We start from the raw sequence: 22,217 nt of genomic DNA on the forward strand, positions 1-22,217 counted from the left end.
TTTAATCTACAGCTTTTATGGTTTATTCCCTCTAAGATTATGGATGAGCTGAAGCTCTTCTCAATCCTCTTATCCTGCTTAATTATCTGTATTAGTACAAAACATCCACTCTGTCCCACCACTAATTAGTAATTATGCCTCTTATCTTGCTGGTGATACATTTCAAAATCTTAATTTCAACAGCTGACTACAGGATCTAGCAGTTTGTAATTTCAAATGACACTGATCAAATCTAAATTACCTAAGGAATCTGGTAGGAAGTGAATAATTGTGGCTAACTTATGCTTATCAAATGCAAAAAATACAGTTATTAGTTGCTTTATGACAACTGTAAGTTTACATTATAGGACAAGTGTTTACATAAAAAAAAAAAACAGACAAAACCACTTTATTACCCCTCTAGAAAAGGGACTGACCAAATAGGCAAACAAAACAGACTGATACATTGCAGATAATGCAACACAAATATTATGAATCCAACGTTAAAAACCTGTTCCAACAGATATTCCCAGGAAACATTTCCATTTTGACAAGAGCCATACTTCCTAATGTATGAGTTCTCAAATTGTTAAACCTATGCTTTTAAAGATGTTAATTTTAGCTGAAGATCAAATAACCTCTCTGTTATTGTCATGGCTGAACAGATGGAGCAGTGCAATCACATAGCTTAAATCTAAGACACCCAAAAGGAATCAAACTTCCCTCACTGGCAGAAGAGGAAAAACTTTACAAATCAACTTCACAGATCCAGCCAAAAAGAGTTTGAAAGAATAACACTTGGCAAAAGCTGCCTTTATTTGCCTTTATTGCTACACACTGAGGGCAGCCCTCCCCCATCTTCTCTGAAATGCCAAAGTGCCACTCTAGTTCGACATGAAATCCCAAAGTCAATACTCAGAAGGGATCTGAGCTAAGTCTGTGTAAAAAAGGTGAAAGTGCAATTCTGTAGTGGCTTGACTTTACCTGGAAATTCCCAGGACTGCCCCAGCTGGAATTTGGGGTTAGGTAACATTTCCTTTTACACCCCTCTTTTGTGACCCTATATCAAGACCCCTTTTGGACTGAAGACACAAAGCTCAGTAAATAACCAGAAAAGTAAAGAGGTACAGGACAGAGGATGAATGCCAAGAAAAACAAGTGCTATAATCTCAACTGTTGCTAATTCATGACTTTATTTTTAGCTCATTAGGAGATGGGAGGAAAGCTGCTATGCTCACTGAAACTCATGGGTCAAATTAAGAAATCTGTCAAGTGATAAAACAACGATGCTACAACTTTTCAGGCCATAGCCAGGTTTTTAAAAGTATTTAACAAATCTGCAATACAATTCTTGCTGTGCTGTATACACAGGAGGACTCCCTACAGGCCATTAAGCAAGACAGACTTGAGAAAGCAATCAGTCCAAGCCACACCTTCCATAACCCAACATCGTCTCCCTCCTCTAACCCTGTGTGCCAGAAATCAAAGTTCAAATCATTCCATGAAGAATTAAATCTGAAAATAACCACAGGCTGGGAAAGAAGCTGTTTAAGTTCCACAATATTGTATAACATTAAATCAATCCTCAGCAATAGAGGTATGTTAGTGGTGAGTCACACTGCCTTCCCAGAAGGCAATTTCCTCCTCAAAGAGGAATTTTTCTTTTATCACTACGCTACACAATCGGAGCTGTGATGCGAGTGCACTTACAATGGCACTGAGTGACACCTAGGGAGCTCGTTCTGCTGCTCACACTGCTCAGCCTGCCCCTCTCTCACCCTCTCCTCTGCAGAACATTCCCCATCCAGCAATCCTGTGGCCAGTGTTGTGCTCAGACACCTCTGAGTGATTACACATGCTGCTGATGAGCACCAAGAGCTGACTCCATATAAATACAGCATGGCTACTCCCCAGTGACACAGCTCTCTTCCAAGAAAGCAATCAAACCTACCTAGAAAGTTATAACCCCTCTGAACAGTCTCCCAGCTATGAGCAGGTATCCTGCAGCTTTAAAGCCTTAGGTACTGGCAGTGTATTTTACAACATTAACATTGTTTAACACTACTCTTAGCTTGGAAAAACCCAAAGGCATTGTATGAGATCATGGAAGGCAAGAGCAGGTAAGCAAGAAAGAAAAAAAAAAAAAAAGAAGAAATTTAGGATAAAAATATAAAAATACAGGGGTCTAATTAGTGATCCCTGATGAGTTTTTTCCCTCATACAGAGTCTCTCAACAGACACAGCACTCTAGTGCATGGGTTCAGCCAAGCAGCAGTGTGTAATGCACCCCTGGACCTGTAAACAATGAACAGCTGCACTTGCCAGAGCTCCCAGCACACTGCAGGACACGTGCTCCCTGGCTCCTCACCCCCTCCCTGTCATTAGGTGGAGCTCAGACGCACACGTGAAGCATCATGTTAAAATGCAGACAAACTGCAGCAGTTTATTGCTAACTCAGTAAGTACCACCTACATGAATCTGTCTGCTCCCCATGACTGCTCCATGGATACAAGTCATGGTGGTGTAGCTGGAGCAGACAAATACAAAAAAGCCATGAAAAATTTCACCATGGTTTACTGAAGCACTTTTTATCTACTTTTTCATCTAAAGCAAGACTGCTCATTTACTCTGTAAATATCACACAAGGTACTGATGAACTTTTGGGTTAAGGTAGTTTCCTCTTCCTTTTTTAGGTACTCATTCAATACATAGGGGGGAAAAGTACCCTGTAACAAAACACAAACCAAAACCTTTAAATAAACACTACAGAAAAAGTTCTTTAGTGACTAAACAACAAGAGAGGATCATTTTAAAGTTAACTTTCACCTCTGAATGCACAGTTACTACCAACTTAGCTCAACAGGAATATCAATACCTGTTGTCATAACTTAGGAGAAAGATTCAAAGAAAGATAACTTACCTGGCCAGCAGTGTCAACCAGCTGAAGATGATATTCTTGGCCATTTACTGTGATCAGTTTTGTAAAAGCTAGAACAAGAAATACATAAACAGGTCAGAATTACACACAAGGAAGAGATCAGAAATCATTCATCTGTGCTATCACCAGCAAGGCATGAAGAAAAGAACTCCAGTTACAAGTTTTTTAGTAGCAATAAAAGGCTAATCAGATACTGTACTTATAACTAGTCTATTGAAGGTAGCAAAACTCAGAAACTGAATTTAAGATTTCAGATGATTCTCACTCTGGATGCAGCACCTTATTCTTTGCTCTCTTAAATAAAAGAGGGAATACGAGGAATAAAAAGGGGGATTTACATGCATTTCTACAAGATCCAGACAATCATAATTTGTGGTAACTCAAGACACTTAAAAATTCAATTGGCATCAAAGCTAAATTTGAACTTATTATAGGGTCTTCTCCTTGGTTTCCAAACAGTTTAGCAAGATCAATTTCCTAAAAGTAAATACCATGAAGTACATGATGTGGATTGAAAAAAGGAAAAATCTCTGGGGGCTAAAACACACAGAACTTATGATTATATTAAACCCAAATGATGACAATTAGCTAAGTTCACCATGTTACTTTCACATTTGCTGCAGCTAGCAGCCTATGCAGTCCCCAGTCACAAAGTACATTTAGTCCCTAAAAGTGATGAGAATTGCTGCTCTTCCTCAGAGTCATGAAATGCCAATGTGCTGTGAGCCGAGGAATCCTACCCAGTGTTTGTGTTATGCAACTGCAAAAGCAAACAGTGTCACAGCTCCTGCAGGAATAATGTCCCAACCAGAGCACACAAACCTGGCTCTGGAAGTCTCATGTGGCCTTCGAGACACACTCCAGATACCACTGCTGGACAGTACCGACACACTGAGTAAAGTCTGTGTTATCCTCTAGTTGGGGTGGTTTTCCCAACTAACAGCAGTCCTCATCTGCCACTGCAGGGATGAGCAGGGAAACAGAGTCAGATGAACAGGTCACTTAGGTGAGCCGAGTTGGCCAACAGCTTCTCAAAGCTGCACAGCTGAACGTTCTTGACCCTGCTGTGCAGTCCCTGCCCACGCCTGAAGTAGATGGAGTTGGCCAACTTTACTCCTCCAGACCAAGCTTGCCCCTCTGTCAAGTCCCCACAATGTGAGCATTATCTTGAATAAGTGGGCTGAAATAGCTGAAACTGGAGGTTTCAACCCACCTCATAAATCCAATCCTTGAAAAAAAAGGAGCAATTCAAACAGCAAATCCAACCTAACAATGTCTAAATCAACAGCATAAAGTGTACCTATAGTTTCCTTTACAAAAATTAGCAAGCGACATTTGAAATGAAGCCTCAAAGAGAGCTCCTGCCTCACCCTGGTTATCCCCTAAGAAAGCTGCTTTAGCACATGTGCTGCCCTCAAATCAGTCTGGATGCTGTTGTTATTGCTGCAAATAGCTGAAAGTTTTAGGTTATGAAACACAGATCCACAATGGCTTTTGGCCTTGGATAAATGCTGTGACGGGGACAAACTGAGCCAGCCTCACTATATACAATACCCTTGCTTGGAGTCAGAGGGCAAACAGACTTCTCTGGAGACACACTGCACTTACAGGTGTGCAAGTAACAGCCTCCCCAGTCTCTTGACACTTCACATACACATCAAAGCAGCTGCAGTCAAAGTAACTTCAAGGGCATCATGAAGTTAATATTTAAAAAGGGACAGGCAGCAGTTTTTTCAGACTATTCTAGAAACCTACAAGAGACACAGCAATGATGTCATCATCATCATTACTGAAAGCACAGTGTGACAGAGACAGGAGAAGGGAAACAGTGAAGGAGTCAGCACAGCCTGGTGAGGAAAGCTGTTAGTGCAGTGCAGAGCCTTGCAGCACTAAGCACAGCCCACTGTGTGAAGACAAATCTGCTTTGATGAAGTCACATCTAATGACTTCCATTTCTTTGCTGAAGCTTTTTAAAACCATTCCTAGTTAAGAATTTAATTTTGTGAAAAATCTGATCCCCTTGATAAAAGCCAAAGTGTTCACTTCCAATTCCATCACCTATCATCCTAGGACTTCTGTTTGTGCACAAGACAAACAACAATACAATCCCTGCACAATTTGGCTCCTCCTGAAAAGCCAAGGACACTTTTCAACAGACTTGACCTGACATTAAATCATAATGTGAGCATCTCCAAAACACTGCGCATCAACTGGAACATGGATTTTGGAACAGGACATTCTTTCACCTTGCAACACATAACTCCAGTGATCATTGCTACCTGAAAATGAAGTACATTGCAATTAGACCAGCATGAACAAAATTATTTGCATGTGCAACTCCATGACAGCTGCTGTGGAAAAAAGCCATTATGTAGGAAAAAAAAAATCCCAAACAGCAACAGGCAAAGAAACGCAGGAAGGCCTTTAGATCAATAGTGATACTGAAGAAAGGTACAAGAGTGCTGTAACATCATTGCCACAACATGGATGGTAGATAAATACAAATCACCTCACAAGCTTTCCTTGGTTACCACCTCTTTCTACTTGCATCCCTTTCTACTTGCCTGCATTCCAAAGTCAATGCCTGCCACTAATCTACCAGGACATCTTTCCCAACACTGAGATGTGTGATGCAAGAGAGTTATTTTTAGTTTTCCTCAGAAGCCTCACTTGCACCCCTTAGAAAGCTGCTCACCAGCAGCTCCAGAGGAACACAGTTCACCCTTCCAGTGCAGTTGCCAAGGCACGTGCAGCAGTTTAGCCCTGAAGATTCTGTCAGACTAATCTAAACCTACTGGTGCTCTTCCACTACTAGTAGGGGTCCTCTGCCCCTTTCTAATATGCTTTTACTCACATTTGTATCAAAAAACATGGGATGGAAGTAGGAAGCGTGGGGGAAAGATGTTCCTTTCCTTAGGGAGCTAGTGAATCAATTTAGGGAAGAAAGGAAGACCACAGAGCTGTGAAACAGGGCTAGAAGGCCCTCTAAAACTGCAACAAAAACCAAAAAGTAGCCAGGCAGGCTTTGGAGGACACATTTGAGACCTGGGCACTCAAGTCATCTTACTTGCAACACAAGACATCCCTGCAAAGATGATGTGGGTGGAATTAAGTGCACATCTTCATTACCTGATCCTTCTGACCTATTTGAGTTTCAAAATCAGTTTCTAGTTTTCATTCCTGTAAAATTGTTGCATTAAAATTTGCACTGGTCTTACTTCTTAGTTCAGAGCTGATCTGCCTGCAAAGCCCCATCCAGCCCAGTGTCCACAGAGACTCCCTGCACACACTCCTGCTCTCCAAGGATCTTTCTTCTCTTTCCAACATTCCTGCAAGTAGCAGTTCCACTCGTTTCTCAACCTGGCTGTCTCAAGAACAGCCACCCACTGAGATGTCACTCCTGTTGGGACATTCAGGCAGGGAAAGTCTCTTCCGCAGCAATTATCTCTCACCTCCACTGCTGCTACAAAAGGATACAAGTTACTCGAAGGGAAATAAATTAACTTTTCTGGTGCCAATGTAACATAAGCATAGGAAAATGTAGCACTGAAGCGGTCCTAACTTTCACAAACAATAAAGAAAATCTGCTTCACCTTATTTTCCTTTTATCACTTCCAAAGGCAGAGATTTTCACACTTAAAACCTGGTATCTCTCCAATATTAGGTCTTACTCCTATTGCTCAAGGCTTATAAATGACACAACTTGTTCCTGTAAGAGCTTGATTACAGCTTGCCTTACATACAATTTAGCTTTGCAGTCAACATTGTGTGCAAGTTTTATTATTTGAGGACAAAAATTATTAAGAGTGCATTACCAGCAGTACTGCAGCTTTCTACCCTTTCTTCACTGCTGCCAGAATACTGTAACAAATTACCAACAACAATTTTCTGGAAATAAAACAGAAGTCACATAGGCCAGACAATCCTTTCCCATGCACGCTTTCAATTTCCAAGTTTTGTTACATGTGTCGACCCAATCACCAGAAGAAACTGAAATGGTTTTACCACTTACTATAATGCCCTGGAAAAACCCAACATTCTCCAACACCGTCCCTGGTATAAGAACCTGGACTTTTCAACCCTTTTTGCCAACACCATTCATCAAATGTGAAATCATGAGCTAGGAAATGTCTAAGAGTTGCTCATGTACTTTGCATTTTATGACCCTACATCGAATCAGAAAAAACTGGGAGTGTCTAAAGACTTCACTGAACAAAGATTCCTATTTAGAAAAAAAAAATTAATGTATTACATTCCTAAGTCAAAAGAATTATTTTTTACTTAACCCATCAAAACTAGTTTCACATACATCTTTAAAAATTTTTTCAATAAGTTTTGAATTTTAGTGTTAAATTACAATGTGTTCTCTTGCCTGTTCTTCACAGAAGCATTTTTAGGACATTATCAGGCCTTCTGGGGCTTAAAGATGGGACAGATTTCCCAGTGTTTTGAGCCCCAGGGCAGAACTTTTATCTTTTTAACCTTTACTTCCCAGCAATTTCTGATGTCAGAAAGACCCTTCAATTCTCCACCTTTCAGAAAGCAAATTCCTCCAGCCATGCCACAGATCACAAGACTTACACAAAATGAATAATGTTTATTTTCCAAACAAGAAAGAAATCAAGTGAAAAGTTAAGGCTTCTTAAGATGCCCCCTCCCAACAAGTCTTCATGGCCAGGACATGCTCAAAGCTTGGAATTCAGACCAAGCACACAGTGCAGACTAGGAGAGTCAAATTAGAGCAAAATTCATCTACAGGGTATTTTTGTATAGTTCAGAAATGCTGAAGTTGTGAGACACACAACTACAGAGTTACAAACAGCAGCTGCAGACAACAGGTAAAGGATGAAACATGACAAATCTTGTATCAATGTGTCAAAATCCTAAAACAAGACACAGATTCAGTATTTTGTAAAGACTTTGACTCCATGTCTCTCAGTCTTTATTCACTGACATGCAGCTGCATAAAACTAAAAGATTATTTTAAATAATTTGCATTTATATGGCACAGACAGTGAAAGATAACCTGCCCCAACTGAATTAAAATTATAAACACAGAAACTAAACCCCAGTATTTTGCTAGCAGCTTTAATTCAAGACATACATGACTTATAATTCAAACAAAGTAAAAAAGGATGATGGAAAGTGTTAGTATTAATATCTGTATAAGAGCTAACATTCAGACCAAGGGCCAAATTATCCTCTCTGACTTGCTAAAGCAAAAGCAGAGTTTCTCCAAAAGTAGCATTTGAATTTTAGTTCTAAACAATAAAACAATCCCAAGTAAAATATTCTGATAGCTACTGATGTAATTATATACCACTATTACATATATACTAAAAAAACCCCTTGTTCTGCTGATTGCTTCATTCAAACTTCGAGAGTATGACATAGGTTTAACATCCTACTGCATATTTCAAAGCACTAAAAATGCGTGCTACACAAAGTCATTAAAATACAAGAACCCCAGGGCTATGATCATGAAACCACTTTCATTTGCCACATGACTAAAGTAAGCCAACATGATCAAGTTACTCAGCCCAGCACTGCAGTTGTTCAAGTACTTATGGCCACTGCTAGCTCAGAAAGAGGTGGCTGGATTGTAATGAATGCCAGGTAACCTATGAAATTACTTTTTCCTCTTGGCAGCATTTTTAGCATTAGTGTCTTTACTCACCTGCTATGCCAGCTACTCAGAAAGGTACTAAATTATTTTTCAAAGAACTGCTAAGAGGCAAAAAAAAAAACCCACTTGAGAAGTCAAATACCCAGTATTTGCAGCAAGCTGATTGTGTAGCAGCCTTGTTATCCAGCTGCTGGAAAGGAGGACTTAAAAAGATTATCATGCTATCATAGCCACAGAGCCTACCTTCCAAGTGTTTTAATCCTGATGGGTATTGCTGGCTTTCTGTTCATCTGGATATACCGACCTCATGTGAGACTCCGGAATACTTGTATTTGGTGGCACATTTTCATTTAGTGTGATGTAAGGAATTTAAAGTGCCACAAGTACATAAGGGGAAGCAAATGCTCAACAACACACACAAAATACAAGGAAGTACATTTTGGCCAGATTCATTAGGTGTTTCTTCATTTAATGCTAAAAGTTCAGCTGTTTGGAGAAATATGCACACAGTGATTTACATGCTGCAACAGTGTAGCATTGGTTCAAAAGAATAATAAAACTTCTGTGGTAATTATTGGACTTTAATGTTAATATGTAAATATCCACATAAGTAATACATAGAACCCCAATGGCTTCTGATACAAGTCAGCTTGGTACAGAAGAGGAGCTTGGCAGTTATTTACTTACTGTTCTCTATGGTTGGATCATATGAATCAACAAACTGTCCTTCCACAAACTGGATCGTCAGTGAAGATTTTCCTGTAAAGCAAAGGAAAGAAAAATCTGGAATGAAACAAAGTCCTCTGGTTGTTATCACTTCACTGCTTACTAATAGATACACCAATTTTCTAGCTATCCAATATGAGCTCTGTGTGGCTCATTTAAACTATCTATACATGACAACTGACCTATTTTTAATTTAAGTGCCTATTTCTAGTAACTGGGTCTCCTGAACACATAAAAAGCAGTGCAAAAGCTACTCAGCATGTGTTCTGCTTTTGTTTTAACAGGGCATAATTTAAATGATTCCTCCAGTTTAAAAGAAATCTAAAAGCAGCAGTGCATGATCCTCATAGAACTAAATTTAACAAATGAATATACTTGGAACGTTCTTCTGTCAAGAAGCAAGTAAAATTCAAAATCATTTTCAGTAACCACAGAGAAAACTTGGATCAAATTAGCCACATTTGGTTTTACTAGGAGACTGGACAGATTTCCCATGACAAAAGGATGATCTCAAAATTCTTGAGACCAATATACTCTCCTACTAATCCTCCTACTGCCACACCACAACAGGCCAGTGGATGCTGTATTTTAAGCAGTGGCTGAAGTGACATAATTGGATTTTTCTTTAAAGCCATTTAACTGCTACTTTAGAAGACAACATTCCCCATTTCACTTAAAAGAATAATGCAAAGCACTGAACTTCACAGCAGACTGAAAAAATGAGAACTCATTTAGTCTTGAAATATTTTATAAGATGTTGAATCACATACACTGACCACAAAAAGCACCTTTAAAGCTCTGCAACCGAAGACTTCTCAAAGCATTACTGAAGCCTTAACACAATTTCCATTACAGCACATCATGTACATTTGGGAATCTCCTAGATCCTATTACATTATGTTTACTGGACAAATACCCTCTTACAGAGATTGCCAAGTGCATTAGCTGCTTTTGGACACGAGCACATTCTTCATGCTCCTTAATACTCTTTTCATCATCAAGAAGCACAAACAAAATACAAACTCAAGTTAAAATTTTGACTCAAAACCACCCAACTCAGTGGAAATCTCTCAATAACCTCTAAAGTAACCAACATTGTGGTGGAAATATACAGTATCATTGTTTAAAAGAATAAATTGCTTTGGGTAAAAAACTGCTCGCTTCCAGAACTCAGAAAATGTTCTTCCCTAAGCATTCCTTCAGGAGATATTAAAAAAAACTGTCTTCCATTTCATTCTCTGCCATGCTTACCCCTTTGCTGTCTCCTATCAATCATGACAGTTTATTCAAGAAATAATGCTAAAAAAATTTCCAAACCCCACAAAGACCAACCATCACCAAGATTTTATCAAGTTGCTTTTTCTAACATCAAGTTCTAAAGATACAATTCCTGGTCTTATCTTCAAGCATGAAGGTGTCATGCTCACAATGCATGAGTTGACAGAGGACTTTTCACTTTAAACTGTTGCTCCAGCAAGGCTCACACACCCCACCCCCAAATCATCCCAATAAAGTCAGATTAAGGATTGAAACTGTGCCTCCCAGGAACTTTCTGAAACTGTGTATTTTGGACACCATTTAGAAAGTGAGCAAACTTCCAAGCTATTTCTCCTTTAGCTATAAACTTATGAAGTTGCTACCCAGAGTTCATGCTCCCAGATTCCTTGCCAATACCAGCACATTAAGCACTCCATTTTAAAAAAAGGTTAACTACCCCTATATTAGGCTGTTAGATCTTCAAGGTAAGAGAGTTAAATTCAGTAAAGATTATAACTGAACTTAGTTCAGAATCCTTCTTAGGATGAAAAAACTGAAAGACTTGACTGCTGCCGTCTGTCTGTGCTAAGCCTGGAAACTGAATAGCAGAAGTCAGAGCCAACAGAAAATGCTGCATTTCACACCCAGCTGTATTAATTACTGCTTTCCTCCTAACAGTGACAGGAGAGGAAACAGATAAAACCAGTGTTCCAACACTCTCCTCCTAAATTCCTCCAAGCTTTATAACAAGCCTTCCAGTAATGATGTGTTCATGATCAGGAGAGCAAGCCTGCTTTTCTTCCATGAGGCACAGGGAAGCTTTCCAGTCTGGGATTCAGTACCTACCCCCTCGGGGAAGTGCAGGCAACTGTATCCCACTAAACCAAGGCTTCCATGGACACAGAAATCTAAACCCTGAGTCATTAACACCCTGTGTCAGCCCATGAGCAAGCAGCAGGCAGAACCCTGTGACCAACAGCTTGGCTTGAACTTTGTCCCACAGGTTTTATTCCAGGTCTTTGACCTATGCTCATGGACAGAGCGGAAAATCAAGCTGACAATTTAGCTCCTATCCGCTCTTGCCTCAGAAAGATCAGGCAAGGCTTTCAGCAAGGATTGCAACACAAACACAACGTCCCTGAGGCCAAGGGACCCTGCCAATTGCCAACTCCATCTTGGGGCACAGCAGGGAGCACAGGGCTGTCTGCATGTGCAGGCACCACGGGCACACTTCAGCCTCAGCAGCACCAGGGAGTCTGACACCAGCAGCAAAGGCTTGATTAGCTGATTACTCAAGGGTGCACACCTCAAAGAGGATCAGTACTGATGTATCCTCGTTTGGAATGCAGCCACACATTTTTGCAGTTTGCTAAGCTTCTCCTTGTAGCATCCTCCATGCTGGTAAATTCAACACACCCACTGTATTTGAGTTTTGGGAAAATAAACATCCATGAGAGCAAAAGGAGAAGTGATACAAGCTGAAGGAAGGGTGCAGAGCCTTGCTACAGTATCTCAAAGCACCAGGTACTCCATGGCAGGGTTGTAAGCAAAATCCTCCAAGTTTACTGACTCCCCCCCTCCCTGAAGAAGCAGCACAGAAGGGAAGGGATGCAAGAAATGGGTTTCATAAGTGTTTAGAATATGAGTCCCAGGTAACTGAAAACTCAGCTCAAGCTGTCCAGAAGTACCCAAAGTGCATTTGCATACACAATTCATTATTTATGGTATTATGTGAGAGTGGTAAAGAAAAGAGTCTTCCACTGTCAAAACAGAAAAGAAGCAGATTTTCAGACAGAAAGCCAGTTCAAAAACTAAAGCTGTTGTGTTTCTGTTCAAACACTAGACCACTTGCAACATTAAGAGGAACATCCCATAAACACTCTGACTAGTGCCATCATAGCACATCAGCTTCAAATGCCATTGCAATTGTCAAGGCAAAACAATTGCCAAATTGTGTTTTACTCATCCTTTTACTAACTTGGACAAGAACTGTGGTATTTATAATCTAGCCTTAAAATTCAAGCTTTACAACACAAGGCAGTTTAACAAGCAGATGAGTAACAGAGCCTGGGTGGGCTCGGGGACAGCTGGCCTCCCCAAAGAGGTCATGCCCCTCTTCTGTGCACCACCACCTGCCTGCTGTCCCCATCTCACACTCTGTTCTCCTTGCAACAGACACAGGGAAAGCCCAGATTAAACTCCCATCAGCAGCCAACTTCTCCCCAAACCCAGGAGACAAAAATGATGCAACCAGGCAGCGAGTAAGTCAAACAACAGCTCCACAAGCAGGGCATTGTGCAAGCAGGGCTGCACAGCTGCCCACGGCCACGGGCAGCACAGAGCAGCTTATCTCAACAGGAAGGGTTTCTCAATCCTTGCAACTGCCCACACAAGCCATCAGTAAACAGTTTGTCCTGCTCAAGAACAACAACTACTGAAGAGCTGCAGTTCTGTTGGCAGTGTAGATGCAGTTTCTTTAAACCATCTTTTGCTATTAAAATGCGTGATTATGTGGTTTGCATAATCATTAAACATTTAAAAGCTGCCAGCATCTCATCTACTCCTACCACAAGCATAGCACCTTACCTAAGCTAGTCTCTAGACCAGCTTAGTGACTAGACTTACCTAGTCTCCTACCCAGTCTTGCCTACAGAACAAGCTACTTTAGGCTTTGCCACAAAAAGCACTCCGCAAATTTCATAATGAAATGCCGTCGGTCACATCAAATTAGGTAAGTCTGGCTGCACACTCAACTTACTACACTGCACAGAGATGAAGTTTTCATACCAAAAGATACACTTGATTTAACTTGAATGTTGGGATCTTTATCTTCTTTAATTCACAATACCAAGATGCACAAAATGGAGACAATGGCATTTCCAAAGTGCAGATTATCCATCCTCAGAGCACAGAGTGGGACTGAACGACTTCCTGGAGCCAATGGAGGCTGACTGGGTAGCAAAGAGGATTACAGCATCCCTTTCTGACAAAGATCCTCTCACAAGATTGCAAACTATCTCGGAATCCATCGCTAGCTCATCATTCATCTGAGGCCACATCGTTAGCAACTTTCTATAGTTAATTAAGATCCCCCCCCAGGTACTAATTATGGCTGTGTAGTTCCTGTTTTGCTGATCGTTGCTTTGTATTTAGTGAATTAGTCTAATAACTATAAAAATGATACATCTGGGTCAATAAAGAATTCTGTTTCTAAATCTCTGGAGACAGAAATACAATGAGTAGCTTGTGTTTTACTCAGATGCAACTTAATTCTACTATTAGACTTTTAATCATGAGGAATTATATAAACATCTACATTGAGCTGTAGTTTTATACATTTTTGTAGTGATTTTCTCGTGATGTCAGCATTACAGTAACATGATTAGAAAAATATTTTCTGATGCTTAGAGACAAAACTCAATTCTGCAAAGAGCTCAATTCCTGCACTTGCTCATGACACTTGTGCTTGATTTGTAACACAGAGTGGTGGCACTCCTCTGTCAACACACTCTCTGAGCTTTCTGGAGGACAAACTAAAGGATATGGTTCTGAAGGAGTGGAAGTTGTAGGACCTCAATGACACATCTTTTGGTAGTGTGATAAGGAGCTTCAAACACTGCAGAACCCTTTATGACAAACCAAAGAGCAGATCAGCTTTTCAGGATAACCAAAGTTCTTCTTTAACTTCTTGGCACTGTCTCATTGCTACAACTGTTCCCTGCCTTCTCCTGCTCTATTTTTTTAAAAAATTGCATATAACGAGATACATTTGAAGTCTAAGGCAAGGTTTTGTAGCAAGAACTACTTCTGCTGTAAAGGAGGAGTTGCACATGATGGTCTGTAACACCCAAGAGCATCAGCCTGCTGGGAGATGCTTGTTTCCCTTCCATCTGCATTGCACAATCTTCTTGAGGTTTATCAAAGGTATTCCTCTGCAAGCCAGAGGAAATCTGAGAGCAGTCATTTAGAAACAAAGCCACATGGCTTCCTTTATTTTCTTCAGATTTCAAAGCAATCAGTCACACTCACAGGAGTACTTGCAGGCCTTTGCTAGGTCAGCAGCAATGAGCCTTCTGAACACAAGCCAAGAGTCCTAATGCTATCTAGATCATATTTCCTGTAAAGAAAGCAAGAGAGCATGTGCTTTATTCCCTGATATTTAGCAGCAGGTTTGTTCCATCCTACAGCAGTGCTCACCCCTCAATGCTCACTTAAACTGTGTTGCAATGTATTACATGCCCAAGCAAGTATGTAGAGAAAAATTCCATTGCATTCCTGCAATGGCTTAAACTTCCAGGCAGCCCATTTTGTCTCCAATAAAGTCAGTAACTACAGCAAAGGACTGTCAAAAGAAATCTTTTAGTTATTTTAGCACACAGTCCAGTTACCTCTGCTTGCTACTCTTGCTGGCAGGAAAGCACCAGGCTGCAGCTTTCCTCCTGTTTCCCTTTTAATAAGTTACATGAATTTTAATTCCATGTGTTTACTGTCAGTTGTCAAAGATGGGAAAAGGTGTTACAAAGCTTCCAAAAAAAACCCCAAAACAACCACCTCACCAGGCCATGGAATGCATGCATACCTGACTACATCAAAGATGCTTTAAACAGGTCAGGGGAACTGCATCCTTGTATTCCTTAACTGCAAAGGAAATTCAGACATTCCTACCCCAGACAGTCAACCTGTATTTCTCAGATAAATACCATCCTCTGTATTCCCTTCAGACTTCCTGCAGAAACTGTGCGTCCAAGCAGCACCTTCCCACAACACAAGGCTTAAAATATTTCAGGTGGCAGCAGAAATTCAATGGCATTGGTAGGTGGGCGGTGAGCAACTGCTTTGTGCATCACTTGTATATTTTTTTTTACCATTACTTTTCCTTTTTTTACCATTTACCTTGCCTTTTCTGTCCTATTAAACTGTCTTTATCCCAATTCCATTTTATCTTTTTCCCCAACTGTGTCTCCAATCCCACTGTGGAAGGTGAATGAATGGCTGTGTGGTGTTCAGCTGCCCAATGGGTTAAACCCTATCAACTCCTAAAGGGAAGTTTATTAAGCTTAAATATCAGACCCTAACATTGCAGTTTATGACACACCTAAAGGTAAAGTGCCTGAAATTTGTACTGACTTCCTCTCCAAAGGGGCAAAATTCAATTTCTACCGCTGGGGAGAATCCAAGTCCTTTCTCCCTATACACACACTTCAAGCAGCTCATTAGGTGTTTGAATAAACTTTACCTTTCCTTGGATCATTGTGTATGTACAACATGAAATGAAATGTCTTTCAAAGATACTTTCAGATACTGCCACTGTTTCATCATTAATATTTTAAAATGCTATGTCATGAGAATCAACACATCTCTCTTGCTTTAATGCATTCCATGCATTCCCGTTTTCTATCTTCAAGGTTTTAGTTTCTACAGAAGGGATCAAACTCTCAAATTCCAGTCACCTCCTTTTTGCAGCTAAAGATTTCTGGGATGTACAACTTAAATTGCCATTCTTTCTTCAAGTGGATCCTGTCAGCTGTAGTCACAACACCAGCTCTCCACCCTCTGCACAGACATGGCCTGTTAAACTTTCAAGTTCCATTAGGAAACAGGATGAACCCTTCCTTCCACAAATCTCACTTGCATTTTCAGACCAGTAGGAGAGAAAGAGAAGCCTTACCAAGAAGAAAGACCTCAGTTCCACTGACATGCAGGTCTTCCCTAAAAAGGACCTTGAGGACTGGAGCCATAGGATTCACAGTTGCCAACACTGTGGCCACCGTACACCTATCACTGCTTACAGCCATCACCAAGCAGAGGGCCAAGTCTTTGAAAACATCACAAAACCTTTACTGGTATCATTTAACAACACAAGTCTAGGAACATGACCCTGAGCATACTGTAACACCAAGTAATACCAAAAGCAGCTGAAATGGGTGAAGAATAGACCATTTTGGCAGTACTACTCAAATGCATGTGACCAGAGGGCCTCAGGATCTTCCTGGAATTGCAAGAACAATAGTAAGAGATGTATTTCTCTTTTCCTTGTTAAAAGATGGCAGAAGGCAAGTTCCTGACAAAATTCTGACAGGAGAGTAATGGTAATATTCCCTCTCTTGGTAACATCATCCAATCAAATCCTGTGATGCACAGTCTGTAACTACTGCTAAGAAGTTTTAGTCTTACTCTGCAGGAAGTTCACAGAGCTCTCCACCAATTGCAGCAAAAGCTGGAAGATACAACTGATTTGTGCCCACAAGGGCAGGCTACTTGTACAACATATTATAAAAATACATAAATCAAACTGCATAATAACCACTAAAAGATCTTGGCAGCAACAGACAGCTCCACTCTGCAGCAGTGTGCAACTGCTAGGTGGTCAGTCAACATTTCAGGCTCTTTGTGTCACCACTGATGGTCCAAGGTCTGACAAACCCAATGCCAGCAATGCACATGGCCAATAAACCCTGACACTCATGGACAGCTGCTACCAGCACTCACCATCAGCAGACAGCACCATCCACCTGCTATTCCTACAAGGGGGAAGCCCCCAAGGCTGCACAAAGCATCAGGCACTGCAGCACCAGCCCTGTAACACCAAAATCTCCTAGCACAGAACAGGGAAGGTGGTCTTTGGGGATACTGACATAGTTGTGTTGACTCCTTCCTCCAGCAGATGGTCAACTCCATCACATCTCTGTCCACAACTGGTGGACATGAGTTTTGATTAATGTTTGTGTTGCTGAGCCTTGACTATTCCTTGTGTGCTAACCCAGGGGATCTATACATTAACCACACCAACATAAAAACCAACATTTGCCTGAACTGCTCTCTCCTCTACACAGCTCTCTCCCCACCACCAGGGTCAAATGGCTTTTTGTTGTAACTGTTGTCTTTTCTCCATTTCAGCTCTAGATCTTCTCTGAATTAACTGCATAGGCACCTTCTATGTTACCTCTGCTGATCAGGGAAGCTCCTCCCCTCTATTTATCAGGGTTGAAGGAAGCCACAATCTGCTAAATGTCATCTTCACAGCCCTGCACTTTACCCAGCTGGAATTAGTCCTCAACCCCTCCCCACCAAGGCTGGCTGCAAGCCTCCTGCATTTGCACACTTACCCATCTACCCAAGAGCAGCTGCTGAATACAGAGGACAATCCATCAACAGTAAGGGAGGTTTAAAGTAATAATATACCAAAATCTCTGCCTGATGCACATGGGTAAAACAGCAGGGCAAAAATAAGACTCCAGGGTAAGAATAACACCACACAGAATACCAGAAGAATCATTAAAGCCCCCAACCTTGGGAAATGTTAAGGGAATTTAAGCCAAAGATCTGTCAGATACGACATGACATAGTCGATTTTGCCACAGGGCAGAGAAGTTAGAATAGGTAGCCCTTGTTTGTTGTATCTTACTATCAAATTCTTGCCTGCCATGACAGCCAGCTGGCTTTCTTACCTTCCCAACCAGCACGTATCCATCCATTGGCTCAATAGGTGCTTCAATTTAAGAGGTTTTGGATAAGAATCGTATTTTCCTATTCTCATTTTTTGTATTGTACAGTACTAAAAGATCACAATACAGAATTGTAACCTTTGCAGGGAAGAATAAAAACACAGAACAAATCAAAAAAACTTCACCACTGCCATCGCATTCCCACCCTCCCTCAACTCCCCTGAAAGTATCCCAGGAGGATAAATGAGGATGACACCTGCAACTTGAAAATAAATTATTTTTCCATTTTTTCACAAGTCAAGCGTCTTCCAGCCAGTCCTGCTCCAGCACCTGAGGAAGCCCTTGCAAACACAAGCTGGATACTTCACTTCCCAGTGCTCCTCTAGCACAACCACACAGCTTAGACAAGCAGCTGAGTATTGAACTACAGCTTAAGACAACCTAAAGGCAGGTCAGGCCTCAGGATACACAGCAGAACATTCCATTTGTCTGTCTGCAGATCAACCCAACAGTTCTGCAACTTTCACATTAGCTCCTCCTCTGTCCTATCACTACACTTGGGGATAAAAGTGTGATAAAAATGTGCAGTTGTAGAAGGACAAGCAGAAAAAAGGCTGAGGTACACTAGGACTCCTATACACTCTGTATAAGGAACAGGATTTTGAAACATTCAGACAACTTATTCTTCCTACTTTCTCTGTTCAGCAAAACTTGCATTACCTTCCAGCTGAACCACTTTTATACTTAAGTTTAGCAACTTCAAAAGGTTTATGAAGAGTTTTGATGTTTTTTCTCAAAATATGAAGGTGGAAACAGCACAACCAACACCTTCCTTTTGAATTTATTCACCAGGGTCAAACCATATAAAAGAAGCAAACGCCATTTCCAAGAAAGCAATGAAGAACAAGGTACTTCACCACACTAAGAAACATGGGGCTTGTTTACATGCACATTTCAAAGCAGAACCTTCCAATTCTAATTAAAAAATGCTAATTTTGAACAGATTTCAGAAGACCAAAAATTTGTTATTGATGGAATAACAAGCCTTGAAGCAAAATACACTTTACTGCATTAATGTCAAGTGCTTGATTATTTTGACAGTTTGTAGGGCAGATTTAATGGAGTTTTCCTACATATTATGCATCCCAGCTCTTTTGCATACAGCAAGAGTACCTTTAAAGGAGGTCATACATATTGAATGAAGTTTTGGCAATACAATCTGACAAGCTGTTGAAGCTAGACAGATGTATCCCACTAACTCTGGAGACAACGTTGTCAAGAGACACTTTCATATCCTAATTTTGTATTACACTTGCACATGTTTACATCCACACACTGAGGACCACTTATATATTCCATCTTTTTCCAAATTAAAACTAATTTAACTCCATACCCCACAGAACACAAATAACTAAGTTTGGCACACACGATGTTCTGGTTCCTGTAATCTAAAATACCCAACAACACTGACAACCATCCCAGAAATACTGACTCCTCAATCTTCGAGATTTTAGTGTCATATTTAAAAACAGTGCTGAAAGAAAAATTTACTGTTTAAATTATAATCCATCAGGGAATTGTGATTTCTGCAGCTGATATCTATTTAACATAGACCACAACTTTTCTGAACTAATCCTCCAAGTGTCACACAGGATCTTTCATTCCTTAAAAGCCCTTCAGAAATCATGCACTTAGTCTTACGCCTCGTAACCTTTGGCCATTACCCACAAACTCCTGATGACTTCACCCAAATCAAACCACTGTACACTTCCTCCTTTTCTTCTAGCCTCAAGTTCTCTAATTCACATAAGAAGTCCCATAAGAAATTCTAGCAGACTTCCCTTTTGCAGGAGCCCCCAAGGCTCAAGCTGGTCTTTTGCTTGTCCTAACTTCATCTTGTGGAATATTGTGCATCATAATCCAAAATCTGCATTTTCAGAACCTGTGTCATCTGTTTGCACCAATGCTTCATTCATTCATCATTGTCTCATCCAGCATCCTTCACTTCTTTAAATGTACGTGCCCAGCAATCAACATGTGTATGGTAAACTGAGGAAGAGCCAGAGCATTTCAACAATGAAGCAGCTGTGATTCACCCCCAGGCTCCAAGTGCGGATAAACACATCCAAAGGAGATGTCAGCCAAGTTGAGAAGTCAACCAGTATTTGCAAGAAATAGATACTTTGAAAGGTAAAGACAGAAGACCATGCTGAAAAGCAACACAGTTTAGATTTGGTTCCACTGGCTTTCCACCTAGGAAGGAAATCAGCACCCCTGAACACCTTTCACTTCAGCCTCATCTCCCAAATAACAATCAATAGGACAAGAGAAAACAGGAGGGTTGTGCCAGGAGGTTTAGATTAGATGACAGGAAAAATTTCCTCACAGAAAGTGTTGTCAAGCATTAGAAAAGGCTGTCCAGGGAGCCAGGTGAGCCACCAGCCCTGGAGGCATTTAAAAGTTGTGTGGATATGGCTTAGTGGTGGACCTGGCAGTGTTGGGTTAAGGGTTGGATTCCATGTCCTTAGAGGTCTTTTCCTGAAGCTTTGATCCATTGCAACATCTTTACTAGCACATGTTTCCAGAAAATTCCAGATTGTATCACTTGAGCACCATCTGAATTTAAAGACTTCTGGAACAAGGTTTAGGTTTACCCCAGTCAAACATTTTTTTTCCCTCAACTCCGCATGAATTGATTAGATTTGACTACTGAAGGTTATTCAAACAAGAACCTTCAAGAACTCGATTTGGCTCCCTAGCACACATCTCACCACCTGCACAAGGCCATCTTTTTCCATCGAGAGAACAGGTCCAGTTCAGAAGTTCCACTGCTGAAAGCTGACCAAAAGGCATCCGTGCCTGTCTCAGGGGGTGGAGGAAAACACTCAGAGATGTGGTTCCTTAACAAGTCTGAAGGGAAACCTGCAGAGCCACAAAGAGCCTACACCACCTTCCCCAAAATCCTGTGTTCCTGACCCCATTCCCCCTGTCAGGGCCACGCTCACTGAGCTGACCAGCTGAAGGATACAAAAACTTCCCCTTCTGGTTGCTTTACTTTTTAAAGACATCAATCCCCCAAGCTGATAGACAGCCTTCCATCACACCCCTGGGGGGGAGGGTAGCAAGGTCTGACTTCCAACCACAGTGCAGGATTAGCTCAGCTTGGGCCAAAAGGTGCCCCACCCTACAGAGTTCACTTGCATCTGCCTTCATTATGTGGCAATTAAAAAACAAAGCGGCTTGGATGTTTCTTGAGAAAAGCTGCATCTGAAAGCCTGTTTTGGCACTTGGCTCAAAAATTGCCTCAGTTTCCTTCCTTGTGACAAGTTCAATACAAGCAACTTTACCCCACAGAAAACCCAATTCAGCATCCACCATACTTTGTATTTCTCCAAAAGGAAATGCAACTGTAATAGTCCATGTTAATTTGCTTTTAGTAAACTTAATAATCTGAAATCTTGTTAAAAGATCTGCTAGGCAATATACAACATGGATTTTGTCCACACTGCCCTTTTTCCCCCATCCCACATACCCTCACTTACAGGAGAGCTGCCCTCAATGGGCAGGAACCACAGTGTAACACCAGTGTCTGACCAGGATTGGAAGAGAGAAATTTTAAGGAACAACCATCCCCCAAACTCCAAAAGCAGATTTTTCTTTCTCACATTATCAAATTCACAACAAATCTGCCATTCACTTCAAACACAAACCTTGGAAAACAAAATGGGAACTCTCAAATCCTTAAGGAGACCAATTCATGACTGGCAAGGGCCACTTCGTGTTTTTAAGCACCACGCTTCATGTCTGCAGCTTCTGATTTAGGAGAATTTGAGATGACACCAGCCAATTGACTCATGCAGGATTCACAGAGCCTGAGTGCATTATGAACATCCCACAGAGAAGCTGTTTCGATTTTGGATGGAATACACAATTAAGTTGAGCAGTTTTTAAAGCACGCCCTTGGATGTCACCTTCAGGAGAGCTACAGGAAATTAATCATAATGGCATTTATCACTTTTTAGCCTGCTCTTCTAATCCCGGCTGCGTGGTCACGCCGAGTTTCCGCAGCAGCCTGTACCGCAGAGGTGGCTGCCTGAGCCAGAGCCTACACTTCAGGCAGTGTAGTATATCTAAATGAAGAGCTCCAACTTTATATAGCTTATAAATTACAGGATCTACATTTCATTTGGCTTTTCCTGTCAATGTTAACTTCAAGTTGTGTAATCAAACACCAAAACGCCCCCAA

At 41.0% G+C, this 22,217-nt stretch overlaps 1 protein-coding gene across 1 annotated transcript in view; it reads right to left on the reverse strand.

The window, feature by feature from the left end:
* Positions 1 to 22,217, reverse strand: part of RHEB (Ras homolog, mTORC1 binding) — a 38,254-nt gene that overhangs the window by 10,936 nt on the left and 5,101 nt on the right. Inside the window, exons 2-3 of the mRNA XM_059839236.1 lie at positions 9,231 to 9,302; positions 2,900 to 2,967 (exon numbers count right to left, since the gene is read on the reverse strand). Coding sequence (XP_059695219.1) covers positions 2,900 to 2,967; positions 9,231 to 9,302 — 140 coding nt within the window. The remainder of the gene's footprint in view (positions 1 to 2,899; positions 2,968 to 9,230; positions 9,303 to 22,217) is intronic.

The sequence above is a fragment of the Haemorhous mexicanus genome, chromosome 1, assembly GCF_027477595.1.
Source record: "Haemorhous mexicanus isolate bHaeMex1 chromosome 1, bHaeMex1.pri, whole genome shotgun sequence".
Taxonomy (NCBI): Eukaryota; Metazoa; Chordata; class Aves; order Passeriformes; family Fringillidae; genus Haemorhous; species Haemorhous mexicanus.